The sequence below is a fragment of the Monomorium pharaonis genome, chromosome 1 (genome assembly GCF_013373865.1).
Source record: "Monomorium pharaonis isolate MP-MQ-018 chromosome 1, ASM1337386v2, whole genome shotgun sequence".
Lineage (NCBI taxonomy): Eukaryota > Metazoa > Arthropoda > Insecta > Hymenoptera > Formicidae > Monomorium > Monomorium pharaonis.
The window spans coordinates 35,531,908-35,551,730 of NC_050467.1; the positions used below are offsets into that span (position 1 = coordinate 35,531,908).

Sequence of the window (19,823 nt, forward strand, 5' to 3'; positions counted from 1 at the left end):
TTTGAAATTTTCTTGTACTTCACGAAAAGTTTAGTATAAAAACTAATTTAAATGTTTTAATTTATACGAATTAAGCACATTATAATCAACATTCTGTTTTTTTTTGTTAACTACTAATTTTAAAATTAACGCTCTAATCGAACTGTTGTTTTCCGTCAACGTAAACTGAGTCGTGGGTTAGGTTAGATTAGGTTAAGTCAAGTTATTTATATCTGTGTCCCTTTCATTGCCAGTAGGAAGTATATCTTCTATTTGTTTTTCTTTCATTTTTATGTTATAAATATTGTTTCGGGATACTAATGATGATGTTTGACTCTTCCAATACAGAAATACTTACAAAGTTTATGTTTCCAAAATTGTTTGCACTCAATTGTCCCTTGAAGATTGTATATAACAACTTAAATTTGAAAAATCGCTTCTTTTTCAGAAAAATATTTTTTCAAAAATTTTATATAGAATTTGACTATTTTTGAGTAAAAATTTCGAGTATTTTTGAGGTCGCTGATTACTAATCTGAAGTAAGAAAACTGAAAAAGTAAAAATAGCGGATCCAACGTAGGGATGGAAATATTAAAAACTGAAAATTTTAAGTTTAGAAAAATTAGCCGTATTTTACACAAAATTTACAACATAAATGGTTTTTTGTGGTATTTTGCTTATCGATATATCGGTTTTGAAATAAAAATTCATGAATATTGAAGATTGTTGAAAATATTATACTATATGTAGGCAGCCATATTGTATCTGCCATTTTAAATTTTGATGTTATCTTTATCATTCAATTTTAAACCTGTAACAAAACCTTAAAAATGGATTTACTGCAAAAATATCTAGATTTTCAGTAATTTACTAGCTGATGGCGGCCATATTAGATCCACCATATTGAATTTGCAAAATCTGAATTCAGATTCGGAATCAGCGACTCAAAAACATAGGTATGCAAAGTTTCAAGAAAATCCGCTAAAAAAAACTCTATTTCAGCAATTAAAGAGTTAAATCACTTTACTGAGCTCAAAGATTCTGAAAAATAATCAGGAAAATTTATTGAAATATAAATTAAATATCTCAACCGTTGATTATAATAAAAGTTTATTTTTAATATTTAACGTTTATTATGAGGAGAAAATGCTTAAAAACTCTCAGGTAGTTGAAATCACGAATAAACTTCCGAAAATTATATATCTCTGATTTTTTTGGAACTGTGTACTTACGTATTTTGATGCGCTGATTACAAAAATGATAGTAAAAATTGACACAAATTTAATCATCAATTAATGAAAATTGAAAAATCCATGAAAAAATATAGTTTTCAATATTTATCTCAGCAAACATTAAAAATTTTTTTAAATATTTTAAATAAAAATAGTAAATTTTATTAAAATACATATTTCATCTTCTATGAATTTTTGTCGTACGAACTATAGTTTTCAAGAAAATTAGTAATACAGTTAAGAAAGTGTAACAGGCAGTAGGTACCACCCGAAAGCAAGAGAAGGTAAAAATCGCTTCGCATAAAAAGTCGCAAATCCATGTGGAACCATACAAGCGTAGACCCAGCTTCGCCCTGAGGCAGGGGAAGATATGGGGTGAATATAGTTCTGCTTAGAAAGTCGCAAATTTATGTGGAATCGTACAAGTGTAGACCTAGCTTTGCCCCGAAGCAGGGGGAACATGGGCTAAATTGAAACGTGTTACACTCCATTAGAAATCGAGATTATCGATATTTGCATCATAAAAATCCAATTTGCGCCCATTTTCACAATTATTTTCATAATCAACGTGTCAAAATATACACAATTTCAAAAAGATCAAAGGCATATACTTTTCGGAAGTACATCTTAAATAGTTTTATATAATTGCAAGAAATCATCTCACTAATTTAATTTAAAAAAAATTTTTTTGAAAGGCATTTCCGTAGCTTTGAAAGCCCATTCTAATATAACTTCTTCTAATTTTTGTTCGATAATATTTCATCAAATTACAGTGCTTTAAAGTAAAAAACATTATAAAAATAACAGTTTTCTATTTTATGTAATTTAGAAACAAAATATCGTAGAGAAATAAAAGTCGAAAAGATAGATTCAGAATTCTGTCCTTCTTCTTTAAAATACATTTTTGAAAATTTCTTATAATTTTTTTCATCTAGATACTTAATTTTTCGTAAGAAAGTCTTAAACGTGCTAAAATTTGAGCGGTAATATACTTTTTACGATATCATTCTTTTTTTGTAGTTTATTTTGACAGAATTATATGATTTAATGGAAAAAGCGTTTGGCGATAATAGTACAATAGAATACAAAGGTATATATCAGGCAGCTGTAACTGGTTTGCTACAACAAGAATGTCCAACAAAAAATTCATCTAAAATACGGGATGATTTTTACTTTTCTAATTTTCATCCATTTGAGGATTACAGTTTGGAGGTATATATTGCATGTTTATCTTGAAGACAAAAAATTAAGGAGGTTCTTCAATTTTCACATAATATAATAGCTTAATCAAATTTAAAAATAAGTTTATGATTAATATACGTATATTTGGTAACGGAAGAGAAATTTTAAAATAGATATTTATGTGCGAAATATACAAGTGCGGAAAGTCGGCTATTTCTAACGAGTGCGGGGAATGGACGCACGAGCCGAAGGCGCGCTTACCCGCACGAATGGAAATAGCCGATCCGTACAAGTAACACATTCTATTGTGTTATAAGTGCGTAATTTTCGTTAAATAACCTTCTAAAATAACAGCCTTCTAGAAAGGACAATTTTAAGTAATTTAATCGCAAAGACAAAATATAGAAATTTTGAAAAAGACGAAGGTGAGAAGTGATTTAGGGCGAAAGGCGGAGAGTAGGGTGGAGGACGGGAGGCCTGTGGGAGAAAGTCCTCCGTAATTAAAAAAAACTTTATTTCTATGTAATTTTAAGTTCATTACTTGCATTGCTCGATTTTAACACGATCTTGATACGATGACGCGTGATAACATGATGTATGTACACGAAGGTTATTTAGGTAGAGTTAGGTGCGTTCAAAAATGTCAAAAATTATCATAGATAGCAATAAAATGTCCGTAACGTTCGGTAATTTTTGCAAAAGTTTTCAAGAGTTACCATATGCTTGTCGAGAGATGACGTGTAGTACGACGCGAGTATCAGAATGAAAGAAAAGGTGTGACAAAGGCTGTTTTTCAGCTATTACACGCTAACGCTACATTGTGTTCCACTGTGTAACGTTCTTGTTGGAACAATTAGAACTCTAAACTTAGTTTCAGAAAACATCACCAGAGTGTTTGCATTCCATATTTTTACTGTCAGCCATCTACAGGCTATATCTACATATATTTATATATAATAGCAAAATTAGAAAGTCTCTTACCAATTCAATCAAATTAAACTAACCACAATCTTTCTTGTTTTAATTTAAAAACATATACTTCAAATTTTTAATTTTTTAACGGTACAAGACCTAATTAATATGACAATTAACATTTATGTCTCATTGGATTACACTAAAAAGATTTTTTATCAGACAATTTATTTAAACTACGTACTTCGTCAAATTTAATAATGAAACATATTTATGATCGGTAAGGCTGGCTCAGTTTCCTGGATCCTATTTATGGGTAATCTAATGTAAAACTTCGGATTTGTTATTCCTTTTTTTGTGTTGAGTCTTTGTGTGTTCTTACACCATGTATTTGGACACTCTTATTCCTTTCTCTAATTTTAGGTTATGTTATTAGAATTAATATTAAAAATTACCATTGTTACCAGATGTTAAATATAAAACTTCTTGAAAAGTTGGTAACACTGACATATTTTACACGCTCATACTCAGTTTTTTACCGTATTGAGCAGTGTAACACTGTGTCATAGTTGGAACACTTTATGTTGAACACAGTATTACACTGTGTTGTCTATGTACCTAGCTGGAAAATAGCCAAAATGATTAATTGTGCGGGATTTGGGGGGAATAGCCTTGCGGAAATGATTCCCGCACGACTTTTCCACACGATTGATCGGTGGAGGAAAGTTACTTATGAGAGAAAAAACTGCCCGTGCACAATCAGCGACTTTCCGGTCAGTAGAGGCCGTCGATAGCTATCTTGAGCGCTTGAACGTCGTGTATCTCGAGCTACACTTAATTGCTCGATTTGTTTTTTAGTTGCTCTATTTTTCCTCAAGAGAGTTGACCTTGATTTTGTTATTGTTATAGCGTCATGGAGAACGACGCTTAGTTGAATCGCAGTAACTTGTGGTTTAATGACTTCTATGACCTGATCTGTTTGTAATGCTAACATATTGAAATCTTCGATGAAACTAATTGCTAAAATAGTTCGGATGTTTTCGGGTAATTATTCCACAAAGAGACTACGTGTGATAGAATCTAGACATAGCATTCCGATCGAATTACGGAGACATTGCAGGAAGTGAGACGATTTTTCATCGGCTATTTCCTTCGAAGTAACTTTTTTAATTTAGCTTCTTGTGACTTCCCGAAAGCTTAGCTAATCCCTCTTTTAATTGTCTCGTGTTTACCATCCGCAAGGGGGGGGGGGGTTGATACTATATCGGCAACGAAAGGAACGGTCGCGAGATTTAAATTAGCTAATACGTGGCTAATACTTAGTATCGTTTCTCGAATTCCGATATAATTGAAATGTTATAGTTTTTACTACCTGAAACCAGTGTGTTGACATTTTGCGTTATAGAGGCTGCGGTAATGCGATGACCTTGGTGGAGTTTATACATCCTTCGCCTGAGTTGAGATCGAAGGACCAGGGATTCGTCTGCGAGATCGGTAGCTTCAGTAGGTCGTCAACAGTGCCATGATATTCCAGGATCTTGCGTTTCTTGTGTGGGATCGGCAGAATCTCCGCGTGGCGGCATCATCCTCATAGTTTTATCCGTTCGAATTTTGTCGTTAATCCTTCTTTGCTCGCGTTGCCATATTACGAGGATCACGTCTATCAATATACTGTGGATAAAGGCGAGGGGTGTACTTCCGAAAAGGTGAAAGTCCGTACAAGCTAGATCGCCGTTTCCGCGTGGATCAATAGTTAATACTGATCACGTGTATTCTCGCTATCCCCGCGATCATTTATATGGTGCGCAAATCCCGCAGTGCTCTATCGCTGTTTACAGCCTGTGTGAACGATTGCTGAAAGAAATAAAATTGTGGCGAATTGCGTGCTGCAGCTCTGAACATTCGGAAACCGCCCTTCATTGCTCAACCAAGAACGGTGTGATCCTTTAAAGCCCAAGAACGCTCAGCGTGCCGCGGTTCCAAATCCCGATGAACTATCACCCGACGAAAAAACACTGTCACATCTCATCGCTGCCGCGCTCTTAAATAACTGCCGATCATCAGAATATTGTTGTGTCGTGGTGTTTGTGACAGCAATAAAAACCTGCGATGTCCTGCAACTCAATCATTTGCCTCACGGTTCACTTTCCTGTCCGATCCTCTAGCTAATCATTTGTTAGCGTCACGCGCACTCCGGGTACAGCGCTGGGCCGATCCGGTGAATCGTCGAGCGAGAGCGATTGAATCTCAATCGCGGCTCGCGCGCTTACAAGTACCAAACATAAGTCCAAATTCAAGGGTGAAAAAATGGGCTACTTTGGGGCTATTTTGTGGTCGCTCTTTCTCCTATCTATTGCTGTACATCTTATACAGATATTTCTGAATTTTTTCAGATTTTTTTATGGTTAACAATTTTCGTTAAATAACCTTTCAAAATAACAGTCTTATAGGAAGGACAGTTTTATGTAATTTAATCGCGAAGACAAAATATATATATTTTGAAGCTATTTTATTAGAAAGAATGAAGTATGAAGAATATTTTTTAATTGAAAATATAAAATTTTACTATATTATTTCTATATAAGAGACTAAAATATTTTAGATTTAAAGCTTTCGCAGCCATTGACATTACTTCCAATAGAAAGGGCGGTAAAGTCGTAAACCTATGTGGTGCACAGAACGCGTGGGCGGAGTACAAGGGGAGAGCTTCATCTTCCCCCTACATCCCCGCATTAATTTTTATAAAGCACGTATTTTTGCGTGCTTTAAAATAAGAAAATTTGTTAAAATATTATAATCCTAATCCAAACCTAATTATTATTCTAATCTAAATCCTATAAAAAATATGAGTAAATCTTAAAGAAAGGGGACCTAATCTCGATAAATAATAAATTCATTATTAAAATAAAGCACGCATTTATGCGTACTTTAAAATAAGAAATTCTATTAATTTATTATTATTCTAATCTTTTATGCAGTCACAAACCCATGTGACGCGTGGGCGGGATGCAAGGGCGTCTTCGCCTTTCCCCTACATCTCCGCATTAATTTTTATAAAGCACGCATAAATTAACAGATTTTTTTTATTTTAAAGCACGCAAAAATGCGTTTAAAGGTCTGTTCGCGTCACATGCCCTGTCATACTCCTATTCACTCCAACGCACTCCAATACGTTTAGTCCGATGACATCAACCTATTGGAGTGAGTAGGAACATGTCGGGGCATGGCGACGCGAACAAATCATAAGTAAAGCAGCGATATCGTGTATTATATTTATGAAACTTTTTTTGTTAATAACTTTTTAACGAATCATGAGCAGCTGCTAAAATCTCTTGAACATTACTCAAGAGGGTGGCCTTGCTAACATATGTCAAGGTCAAGATCACCGAAGCTAGGTCCCCTTTTGTAAAGGTTTACCGAAAGGACTTCCGGATACATACCGCGTCCTGGTACAGCGTTGCACCAACATTTCGTAAACGTTGCAGTTTGCATCATCAGGCTAGGAACTCCGATATTGATTGTGAACTCTCTTAGATTCTGGTGGCCCTTATGTACTCCTTATCCTGATAGCAGGGGAAAGGGTGAGGAAGGGGGCCGGACGGGATGGCTCGTTCAATGTTTTAATTGATTAATTAATTAAATAAAATGAGAGGACAGTGTGCCAAATCAGGCACACTGTTTATCTAATTATCTTTAAAAAAATAAACTTTAAAAAAAATAAAAGTAATAATAAATAATCTTTTTATTACACGTGCGTCGAAAACGGTCCTTATCGTGGCTCTCTACCGGCCAGAGAGTTGCTGATTGTGCACGGGCAGTTTTCTCCCACAAGTAACTCTTTCCCTCCTTATCAACTGTGCGGAAGTTGTGCAGAAATCATTTCCGCACGGCTATCCCTCCTAAATCCTGAACGATTAATCATTTTGTCACACGTTCCCCTTCATTTTGACACTCGCGTCATACCACAGACACGTTATCTCTCGACACGCATATGGTAACTCTTGAAAATTTGCAAAAATTTCGGACCCTTACTGACATTTTATCGTTATCTATGGTAAACACTCGACGCTTCGTTACTTTTGAACGAATTCAACTCTAAATAAATAACTTGTCAATAATGGGTGGCACCAGAATGGTGCCTCCCTCACGTCCATCAATTGGATAATTTAAAATACAATGTTCTAATCGATGGATACAAGAAAAAAACTATAGCAGCAATCATCTGTGAATGGTTCCTTGGCCCAGTAATACTTCCTTCTACACGTATTTTTCCCCCTACCACTTTACTGCGCGCTGGGAGATCGCGGTAAGACGCCTTTTCTGGCCTTTTCAGAGAAGTTTCCTTTCTTCTAACCCCGCGTGTTATTGAGTCTACTATACCAAACAATTCCATACAAAATTCTAGATTTTGTATTTCATACCTCGTTGTCCGAATTGAAACGTTGGTTTAATAAATGGTTTTGCTAATTTTTAGCTGATATAGTCCAAAACTGGAGAGCCTTTGCGGGAAAGAGCGGCAAACTGATCACGTGACCGCGTCTAATTCGATGTGATCGTTAAGCACCTGGTCACGTGATCAGTTTGCCGCTCTCTTTTTCAGAGGCTCTCTACCCAAAACAATTAAATTCTTAGATTTTGTTAATCATTTTATTCTTGAAAATGACAACGCTAAAACTCCGTTGTTAAAAGATATATATGAATAAAATCTCCCTCAGGTAATTCCTTTACTTTTTAAAACTGCACTCTATAAGTCTTAATAATAGTGTCGACATCGTTACATTATTGTTAATAGAAACATATATGTAGGAAATAATATGTTAAATGCAAGTTTATTACGAATTCTGTGAGTTTTGTGTAACGTGAGTTGAGAGTTGTATTTAGCACTATAAGAGTTGTATAATTTTCCTTCTTTATCTCAATAAACATTTAACATATTATTTCTTACATATATGATAAAAAAATCAACAATATAACAACAAAATAACTTAGAAATTATAAATCCCACTACTGAAGAACCTCTTTAAATTTGCCAGTATCAATGATATACTAATATACATCGTTTTGTAACGTTTACAGATGATTTATCACGAATTGCCGCGTTTGACTAATGTAAGTTGTGATGAATGGATTAGTCCGACTGTATTTAAAGATTTAATGTTTAAGGAGAATAATAATCATCCTTTACGACATTATAATACGAACTTATTTCTAACTGAGACCAAATCTTCTACATATCTGACAAAATCTTTTACAGGTAATTGAAATGACAAAATATAAGAATTTTGTACAAATTAATTTATAAGCAAGAATGGAATTTACAGACGTTTAACACGAATCCTACACACTATCAAATAATTTCATATTCTACACAAGGGATGTAATATACCTCAGTCTCTTTAAATGGTTGTTACTCGTATATTTTGGCTCAAAAAATTTTGTAACATTTTTCACACTTTCAAAGATAATGTCCAAATTTTATTTTGAGGCAATTTAAATTTTAAAGTAGCGAAAAAAATTCATAAAGCTAAGCAAATGCGAAAAATAACTTTTTTACTAAAAAAATGTATAACTTTTTTAAATTTTAATATTTTTTAATGATCCTTTCGGATCTTTTCTAGAAATGTGATACTTCTGACGTAAAAATAAGCCCAATAGTGGCCGTTGCAAAAAGATATTTATTTTGCATTATACCCAGCTAGCAAAATGACGCAAACTTTGCGCGAAGTTTGCCGCAAACTCGAGCAAACCTTTGCAACAAAATTACGACAAGGTGTGTCCGCATTAAGCTTAGCTTTTGCTGGGAAGGCTTGTTGTAAATAGTATGACGCATATTTTATGCAAATAACAGGGTAAAATTTGCTAGTAAAGCATAACAACAAATTTGAAACAAGAACAAGGCAAACCTTGCTGTACACAATATGATAACAAATTTGTGGCAAGAATAGAGCAAACCTTGCTGTATATAGCATGATAGTAAATTTGTGGCAAAAACAAGGCAAACCTTGCTATGCACAATATGATAGCAAATTTGTGGCAAGAACAGAACAAATATTGTCGAAATTTAGATCAACAAAAATAAAATATTAGACTGATTAGTCCAATATCAAATGTGAATGGTGCAATCGTACTTGGTTCTCTGTTCTCGACGAGCCCCTTTTATTAATCCAGTAGGTAAATCTTTTTCACGAGAAATGCGCCATCTCGAGATAGATAGTAAAGTCAGAAATAAAATTTAAAACCCGGTAATGCAACCCTGTTATTTGCATAAAATGTGCGTCATACTATTTGCGACAAGCCTTGCCAACAAAAACTAAGCTGTTTACGGACACACCTTGTCGCAATTTTGTTGCGAAAGTATGCTCGGCAAGTTTTATTTTGTTCTTGCTACTAATTTGCCGTTATTCTGGGCTTAACAAGATTTCCTGTTTCTGCCATAAATTTATTGTCATGTCTTGTAGCAAGGTTTGCTCTATTATTTGCTTAAATTTTGCATTTTATCGTGTCGGAACAAATTTTGTAATTTCTATACGTAATATTTATGTACAAGTCTTTCTCTGTTATTTGCAGCATCGTGTAATGAAAACTTTTGCCGTAAATTTGCTCAAAACTTTTAGAAAACAAAGCAACAGATAATTACTTGTCATAAAATTGTTGTCAAAATTGAAACAATCCTTGCTGTAAAGCTTTCACGATATGTGATTTTAACAGGCCTGGCTAGCTGGGATAAATGTGTCAATGTTAGGAGAAAAAATTACACGTACATTTCGCATTTATCTTCGTTTATTTTTATGAATTACAGTTATGAATGGCTTTATAACATTATTTTTTATTAAAAAACTAAAAAATAGAAAAAATGTATATGTATATTAAAAATTGTAATTTACATGTACAAAACATTCACATATGTGAGTGCGAATCTGATAGATTTATTAAATAAATACGAGTCTGACTGATAAACTACTTAAAATTGCTTATCAGATTTACTACACTAGTCACAGAAATTAAGGGATATTTTTAAAATCTCAAATTTTTAGGTGATTTTCAAAAAGCTGTAACTTGAAGAAAAATGGTCGTAGAGAAAAATAAAAAAAAAGCAAATTAAAGCTTCAAGCTTCTAGTTTTCAGATCTTGAGTTCGAAATTTTTTAGCATCAGCAGTTTTTGAATAATTAATAAGAAAACCATCGGAAAAAATTTTTCCAAATTTTTTCTTGCCTTTAAAAAGGTCCACAGACTTCCATAAATTTTTTCCAGTGTTCCCATCATAAAACTCTTCTAGATAATTTAATTCTCTTTAATTTGACCTTTTTTTGAGCCTGTACGATGATTTTTCGCTGAGTTATCGTCATTCAAAGCCAAAAAATTTTTGACCTTGATAATCAATAACTCGGGAAATAATGATTGTACAGAAAATGAAAGGAGGATTTTAAAAACTGCAAAGTATTCTCTATAAATTTTAGTTATTGGTTTTTGTTAAAAAAAATTTTTTTAGTACGAGAAAGTTGATTGAAAGAGGTAAAAAATTGCGTAATTAGAGATATTCGCTTAACTTGGCATAACTTTGCAAATAATAGATAGACTAAGGATATTGACTGTAACTTTTCAATCTCAAAGTATCCCAAAGAAATCCTAAAAATTTCAAAGCGCTGCGATTTTTTTTTCATTGTGCTCGGAATAATTGAATTTGTCGTTTTAAAAAATTTTATATTGTCAAAACATAAGTCAATAATCACAAAATTTCATTTAATTCCCACTACCCGTTTAGCAGGAATAAAATGTCAAAATTAGGTCTGTTTTTCGGCCGTCTAGGTAAATGTAACCCCTTAATACAGAATTGTCAATATTAAATAATCTTTCAACGGACGCACTGCTTGGTGAAGCTATATTAAATTTAATAAATAGGTTTTTTTAATTTTGGAGAGTTATAATTCTACATCAGATAACTGGTCGATGACTGAGAATTGAATTATACAAATTACGATGTCATAAATACGGAATTTAAACTATTAAGAGTAACAATAAAAGTAACTGTTAATTTTATTATTGTTACACATAAAATGTAATTATGTTACCGTTACAGTTACAGAAAGAGAAAAATATTATACCAGTCCGTTATCAAAAAAAGTAACTGTAACAGTAACGGCGTTACAACTAACGCGTTACTTCTCAACCCTGTTCAACTTAGTGTAAAATAATTATATTGTAGGTGATATGCACACTAAATCGATAGAAAATAATGTTGAAACCTGTATAGTGGATATTCAAAAAAAGATCGATCCATCCAAGCCTGTAAATTTGTCTGGCGACGAAATGATGAACGAATTCAGATTTTTGCAAGACACACAATTGCAGGAAGGTCTAATAGTTGTGGCATCCTTTGTTGAGCGACCACCGAATTTAGGCGGAATTGCTAGAACATGTGAAATATTCGGAATTCGAGCACTAGTTGTCACGAATGCGAATTGCGTGAAGGACAAGGAGTTTCAGTTCCTCAGTGTATCCGCTGATAAATGGTTAAATATACTACAGGTAATTAAAAACAGTTTATTTCTCAAATTTATATTTAAAAAATTGTAAACAATGACTCCATTAATGCAGTTTTCATCTTTTAATCAGTACACAGTTTTATCTTTTAACAAAGTTACGTAATTAACATTCAACTAAATTAATGGCTTATAAAATTTAGTTATATTTAGTTAAATAAAAAATTAATTCACTAGGAGAACTCGCTAAATGAAAAAGCAATCGTAATCAAATTTAAGTAGTTTGTACAGAGAGGCTTCCTGAGTACGAAAAATATTAGGAATAAATAGCCAGCCCTTCAACAATAATTAACAGAAACATTTTAGTGTTTATTATGAATCAGTATAAGACTAAAATTTCGAAGCGATGAATAGCGGTGAGATACCTAAATAGTGCTATGCGCGAAAGTATTCGGTTTCGAATTCAGAATCGGTAAAATCAGTTTAGCGACAGTCACACAAAAAAGTGAACTGTACAGACCATGATATCCTTATGTATTTTGACCCGCTAAATATAAATCCGATGTCAGAATTACTCCATCATCCACCTTTTTTTAAATCAAAAGTGGCCTAAAAACTCTGAAAATTGCAATAATTTCTCTGAGCGGAAAATAATGGATGATGATCCAATTCTAACACCGGATTTGTGTTTAGCGGCTCAAAATGCATAAGGATATTATAGTTTGGTTGGTAATACAGACGTTTTATTTTGTGTAGCTGTGTAATTGTAATATCGAAAAAACTGATTTTGATATTAATCGGTATGTAATTTTCTTGAAGTAATTATTATTATATTGAAACAATTTATTCGGCATTGTTACTCAATTCATAATATTCTGAAAAATCAATATTCTGTAGTCGAATACATACAAATCACACTGAAAAAGTCGAGGCACAGAATATCCATCCGACTTAAAAAATTTTATCAAATTTGGCATACATAATTTATTATATGAAAAAAAATTTTCCTCATTTTAATTATTAGAGGAAAGGCGTCGAGTTTGGAATCGTTTCCTAAATTGGAATCGCTTTATTTCTCGGAAACTAAAAATTGCACCGTACGAATACCAAAAAATGATCCGCTTGGTTAATTAAAGAAATAAAAATCCATATTTTATACATTCATGCCATTTTTACATAAAATCTGCTAAAAACAAATTCGTCAAAAGCGAGTTTTATTTGCACAATTTTCTTTTACAAATTGCACAGTTGAACAATAGTGAGTGTATTATCGATAACATTACTATCATTTCACATGTTTTTAGTTTCTTATAACTGCTTCTTGTTATTTTTTCTTTTATATTTATTTCGTAATGCAGTTTTAAACATAAAGTTGCCGTGTGTGCGTAAATTGGAACACTTCGTGAAATCAGAGGTCTAGTAATGACAACTGTCATTACACCGTGATCATAGTATACATCGACATAAAACATGGATTGCGCAACACGAATCGAAAGTAAATCCAACTGTGGAAGGATAGCACGAATTGTCGGTCAATTCTGTCTTTTTTAGTAATGAAAAAAACGAAAACAAACTAAACTAATTGGCAGTCATTGCTCTCACTCTTTTTTCTAAACCTAGTTTCGCATATGAATAATATAGGGATGGCGCAGTCCATGCTCTAAGTCCATGCTCTAAGAAAGATGATAGTATAATGGCTAGGCCATGATCGTAATTTTAATATGTACCGAAATATATAATAACCTAAATGTTTCGAGACGAGATTTCACGAGACAATGGACGTGTCGAAAAAAGCGTACTTGTTTTGGCATAGATAAAACCTTAAATTACCATTAAATGGCGTTACTAGTATCATTTTTTCTTAAATCGGAAAGATATAATGTGTTGAATTTAAGCGATAGGTGGTAACCACCCAGTGTGACCTCAAAGGGTTAAATGAAAACATAATTTTTTAAAAATTAAATTACTGTAAGTTTATATGAAATAACAAATATTATTTTTCATATAAAAAAATATTTTTTTACCATTTTTTTCTCTTTGAGATAAATTTTTAACTTGGAAAAATAAATTAAAATTTGCATTTTAAAAATAACAATTAAAATAAATTAAAATTAAAACTCAATTTAGTTGAAATTAACTAACAAAGAAACCTCGCGAACCCGAAAATTCTGATTTTAATAAAACTTGGCATAAATGTAGAGGGGGTAAATACATGAATTTAGAAATTTTTAGTTGGTGCTTATAAACGGTTTAAAGGGTTGAAATCACCCTTCAAAAATTGAGTTTTGCCTTTTCTCGATATATCTCGTAAACTAAATAAAATATCAAAAAATGTTTTATACATAAGTTTTACAGCATAAATACTTTTATTTAACTATGCTGCTTATTTTTTTTTTTAATTTTTTCAAAAATTTACTTTTTATACCTTTCCTATGTTGAATATTTATTGCATCAAAATTTCAATTTCAGTAAAATTCGGCACAAATTTAGGGGGGCAATACATGAATTTAGAAAATTTTAATTGGTGCTCAAAAACGGTTTAAAGGGTTGAAACTACCGTTCAAAGGTTGAGACATTTTTGCCTTTTTTCGATATATCTTGTAAGCTTAACGAAACATCAAAAAATGTTTTATACAAAAGTATTTCAGTATAAATACCTCCGTTTAACTACGCTGTTCAATTTTTGAAAAAAAATTTAATTAAAAACTTGTTACTAAAAAAATATTAAATAAAATTGACTCTTATGTATATAGCATTTATAAAGTAATTATATTATTGTATACTACGTGTGGCCGCTAAGTTCGTACGCAGAGGAATATGGTCGGTTTCGAAGAGAAGTACGCTGGTTCCCTTAAATAGATAATTTTTATTCTGGCTATATACAATGTACAGAGTTATATTTGTATTATTTTATTAGCCCTGATAAGGGTCGTTTGAATCAGGCTTTTACGCCTGTAGCGATTTCCACGCTATTGGTGGATGAGCCTTTGTCACTCGTATTCCGCCTAAGTTATTATTTTCGTCCAGGGATAAAGTGGACGTGATCTCCGGGACCTGAGTGCCTGTTCTCCTTTTCTTTGCTTCCTTGGAAGAGTGTCTCTCCTTCTTTGCGGCTCGTTTCTCGCTGCGGGTGCGTTCTTTGAGCTCGTCGCGGGATTGGCCGCTCTCCGTCGGATTCCCGGGCTGCTCAGTACTGTTGACCGTACTATCCTCGTGCTGGGTACCGTGGTCTTTGGTGGCTACGGCGGTTTGTGTCGCTTTCGTCTCCCAGATGGTGTCCCCCTCGGTCTGTGTGCTCCGAGTAGCGGTCTCCTTTGCTAAGCTCTCCAATAGATCCGGTAGCAGGTACTTTGGCGATGTGTAGCGCCAAATCTGCGGATCGTCGGCGGCTAGTAACACCCTCGGAGGCCTGGTCCTAAGTGGTGAGACTACCGCTGTCGCGGGGTTCCACTGCTGCTCCTTGGCTGCCAGCGTGCTCGCTATTACAATCTCGTGAGACAAGTAATGTCTTCGTATGCAAAAAGAAGACTCGAGTGCGAGTAACGCAAAGAGTGAACTGCCCGTCTTCTCGCGCTCCTATTGTCTAGAAGTCGTCATTTTACTTCCGAGAGCGTGGCCTCTGGTGGTATCCGCGCGCACTTCTCTTTTTCATTCTGCGGTGCTTACAGCGTTAGTTGGGTTGCACGGTTGCTAGGCGCTAGCCTGTTGCTTACAGTGCGTGTTGGTTGCATGGTCGCTAGGCGTTTTGAGTGGCGACTAGACGTCTTTGTGTCGCCACACTATGTATTATTTAGATCATCCAAATATATACTATCTATGTTGTAATACTATATATTTATATTAACTGCATTTCTGTGTGTATTATTTTTTAAGTGACAGTTGTGCAATATTAAAGTAGTCACGTTGTTTTCACACAGTATTCATTCTGTCAATGTCATATTTCACATTCATGTTTTATATTCGTCATGTCACGGTATGCATCATATATGAAATAAAAATCACCTGTTAATAAAAGTGTGTAATTTTGTATATTTATTAATGTTACGCGTCATTTTCACATCAGTATCAAGTGATATCTAACGTGTACTTGATTATTCTGTTAAATTATTTAAATTTTTATCAAACAAAGCATAATGTTACACATAAATGTTACAAATGTTCTTAATGTTAATTATTTTATTTCAAATTACACTTATTTCCCCAACGCCTATAAATAGAAGAGAAATACAATTATGTGAAGTGATAAGAGATATTATAATGTAGCATTTGTTATACAAACCGATACTGCTTTGGAATTTCAAAATTATTGAGAAGTGGATTTAACTGACATAGAATTTGTAATAGACAAAGAATTTCTAGAAAATGATAATGATAATTATGAACCTGATAATGAGAATAATTGTGAACCAGAAAACGAAATTTTAAATAGTAGCTATAAGAAAAGAAAAACCGTGGAATATTGGAAAACTGGGAAAAAAGGTCGATACGTAATATAAGATAATATAATTACTTTATAAATGATAGATACACAAAAGTCAATTTTATTAAAATTTTTAATTGAAAAAATTCTTTTTATTAAAAAAAATTTTTTTTAATAAACAGCGTAATCAAATGGAGGTATTTATACTGTATAACTTTTGTATAAAATATTTTTTTATGTTTCGTTAAGTTTACGAGATACATCGAAAAAAATGTCTCAACCTTAAAGGGCTTTAAACCATTATTGGGCACTAAATAAAATTGTCTAAATTAGTATTACCCACTTCTACATTTGTGCCGAATTTCACTAAAATTGAAATTTTGATACAATAAATATTCAACATAGAGAAAGAATAAAGAGTAAATTTTTGAAAAAAAAAAATTTTTTTTTTTAAATAAACAGTATGGTTAAATACCAGTATGTAACCAGTATGTATGTATGGTTACATACCAGGTATGTAAGTATAAAACCGGAATTTTTGTATAGAAAATACACGTTTATTGTATGAAAATGATAAAAAATATTTTATTCGAAGTATTGCCCATCGCTAGCTATTTTTCCCATCTCTCTGACAATTTGTGGCTGCCACGCCAAAAAAAACTGTTCCTCTTTTGAGGCAAATCAGTCATCGAGCCATTTTCGTACATTTTTGTAAGATGTGAAGCGCTGCTCAGCAAGTGCGTGTCCGATCGATGTAAATAAACAATAATCGGATGGAGCCAAGTCTGGTGAGTAAGCCGCATGCGAAAGTATTTCCCAACTAAACGCCTCAATCGTTTTTTTGACCGGTTTTGCTGTGTGTGATGGTGCATTATAATGAAGCAAAATCACTTTGCGTTGCCTTTTTTTGATATTCTGGTCGTTTTTCACGCAAAGCTTGATTCAAATCTATCATTTGTTGTCGGTAGCGTTCAGTATTAACGGTTTCGCCAGGTTTTAGCAGCTCACAATAGATCACACCCTTCTGATCCCACCAAACACAGAGCATTGTCTTCCGTCTATAGCGATTTGTCCTTGCAGTCGATGTCGATAGTTTGCATGGAGTTACTCATCTTTTATGTTTAGGATTCTCAAAATATATCCACTTTTCATCACCAGTCACAATTCGATGGAGAAATGACTTTCTTTTGTACCTGGCGAGCAGCATTTCGCAAGTGGTTTTTCGATTTTCTTGCTGTCTTTCATTCAGTTCATGTGGAACCCATTTTCCCATCTTCTGGATCTTTCCCATGGCTTTCAAACGTATGGAAATGGCTTTTCGTGTCACATTTAATTGATTCGCGAATTGTTGCGTTTGAGCGTCATCCTCATCCAACAATGCTTGCAATTCGCTATCTTCAAACTTTTTTGGTGGTGTTCGCGACTCGCGCAATGAGTTCGCTGGGACCCTACGGATGGAAGCAGGGTGAGAAAACGTTGTGGTACTAATGCTCACAAGTGAAATTCAAATCGTTTTTAATATTATATTATCACACACAGTGCTCAGAGCGAGTCTGAGATAATCTGATATTATCACAGGTTCAATAAAGTATATACACACGTGACGTGTATCTACCTGTACATATCTAGATGAAATTACAAATGTCTTTCACTGATGTGTAGTCCGTTATTACTTGTACGAGTCAATTCTATTAATCGAATACCGGCCTGGTGATGTTGACCTTGAGCCGTGTATGCCGCGTGGCGCCGGCTTGTGCTTTACGCGGTGAGTCTGAGTGAACGATGGTGATGTACTGGAGATGTCCTTGGATGCGTCTGACTAATGAGTCGATCCTGGTAACTGAGCAGAATCGAGAGAGTTCGGAATGTCCACGAAATGAGAACTGTTCGAAAACTTTATGCGCACTATCTCACACGTACGATTCGCACGGTAGCTATTGAACAACGAGACCGGAAACGAAGGTGAAACAGCGCTTGCGATACCTATCGGGCATGCGCGAGCAGCGCTTATACGGCGCTCCACGATCTGGGTTGGTTTAGCCCGATAGATGCTGCCACCTGACGCGACGGCGCTAGTACTAGATAGTAAAATGATTCTCGAACAGGTGGTCTTGCACGTTCTTCGTTTCTCACGTTAAAATCGCCCCTTTTGAATTTTTTAAACCACTCAAAGCACTGTGGTTTACCAAGAGCATGCTCACCGTAAGCTTCGACAAGCATTCGATGCGATTCTGCAGCAGTTTTCTTCAAATGGTCACATGGAAAATCAATGCTGTCCGCAAATCGTAATTTCCAGGCACAAAATTCGACATGTTCAACGCTATTAAAAACTGTGCTGTTGTATGAAACTTGTATTGTAAGTTGAAAATCTTTATCAGATGTCAAAACAAGAAAATGGCGTCAATGACGCGGTTTGACGGTAACTACATTGACAGCTGGCGCCATCTATGGGCAAATTCCGATTTCATATTTACAGACCTGGTAAAAATATTTATGCTGTAAAACTTTTGTCTGAAACATTTTTTTATATTTTGTTTAGTTTGCGAAATATATCGAGAAAATGCAAAAATGTCTAAACTTTGAAGGGTGGTTTCACCCTTTCAAACCGTTTATAAGCACCAACTAAAAATGTCTAAATTCATGTATTTACCCCCTTTACATTTATACCAAGTTTCATTAAAATCAGAATTTTCGGGTTCGCGAGGTTGTAAGTTAATAGTTATTAACATTTTAACTATATTATTTAATTTTTAATTTTTTAACTAAGTACTATCCAACTCTGTCTTTTAAAAACATTAAAAATAGTCTTAGACATACTAAAAAAATTTTTTTAATGCTTCATTTATCAGCTTAAAATAGAAAAATACTATAATCAACACTCCGAAATTTTTAGGTAAAGCCACATGAATTGCAGAAATTTTTATTAGATAAAAAAGAAGCGGACTGGTCTTTAATTGGGGTTGAACAAACAATTAATAGTGTAAACCTGATGACAATGACATTCGAGAAAAGGACAATTCTAGTTTTAGGGTAATTATAAATTTTTACTCATAATTTTTTTCCTCCATTTTGAGACTAATAAAAGATTACTATTACATTAGTTGCTGAACAATCACCAATAAAAATAACAGTTTAAGAAAAATATTAAATTAATAAGACTTCAAAATAAGATATTGTAAATTTATATTTTTTATATCTAATTTTTCTACAGATATTATTGAAATATTTTATCTTTTATATGAAAATATTTATATTAATTAATCTGAAATACTATTCGTGTTTTTCTTACATTAATACTACTTTGGTTCTTAAGTAAAAAATTTATCCATACTTAAGAATTTTTTTTTACTTTTTTATAAGTTGTAAGATGTTACGATAATTGAACTAACATTATTTTAATATAAAAAATCTTATTAAATATTATTTTAAGTTATTAAAACTGTAATAAACTTGAATTAATTCGTAGATAATTCACCTAAAGTAGCATTTGAAGATTAAATTGTTTTTATTTTAATCAATGATTTTAGTAGAATTTTTTTTATATGTCTGGTATGACATATGTACAATGATAGTACAATGATTCTAATTAGCAAAAAATTAGAAAATAGAAAATAAC

At 33.3% G+C, this 19,823-nt stretch overlaps 1 protein-coding gene across 3 annotated transcripts in view; it reads left to right on the plus strand.

The window, feature by feature from the left end:
• The window catches only part of LOC105836856, a 70,837-nt gene that overhangs the window by 50,601 nt on the left and 413 nt on the right, over positions 1-19,823 (plus strand). For 2 of the 3 annotated variants that reach the window (XM_036295438.1, XM_036295437.1), the window contains 4 exons: positions 2,232-2,423; positions 8,382-8,559; positions 11,511-11,833; positions 19,101-19,237. In XM_036295438.1, the coding sequence (XP_036151331.1) occupies positions 2,232-2,423; positions 8,382-8,559; positions 11,511-11,833; positions 19,101-19,237 (830 nt within the window). The remainder of the gene's footprint in view (positions 1-2,231; positions 2,424-8,381; positions 8,560-11,510; positions 11,834-19,100; positions 19,238-19,823) is intronic. The other variant, XM_036295439.1, reaches the window with a different exon arrangement.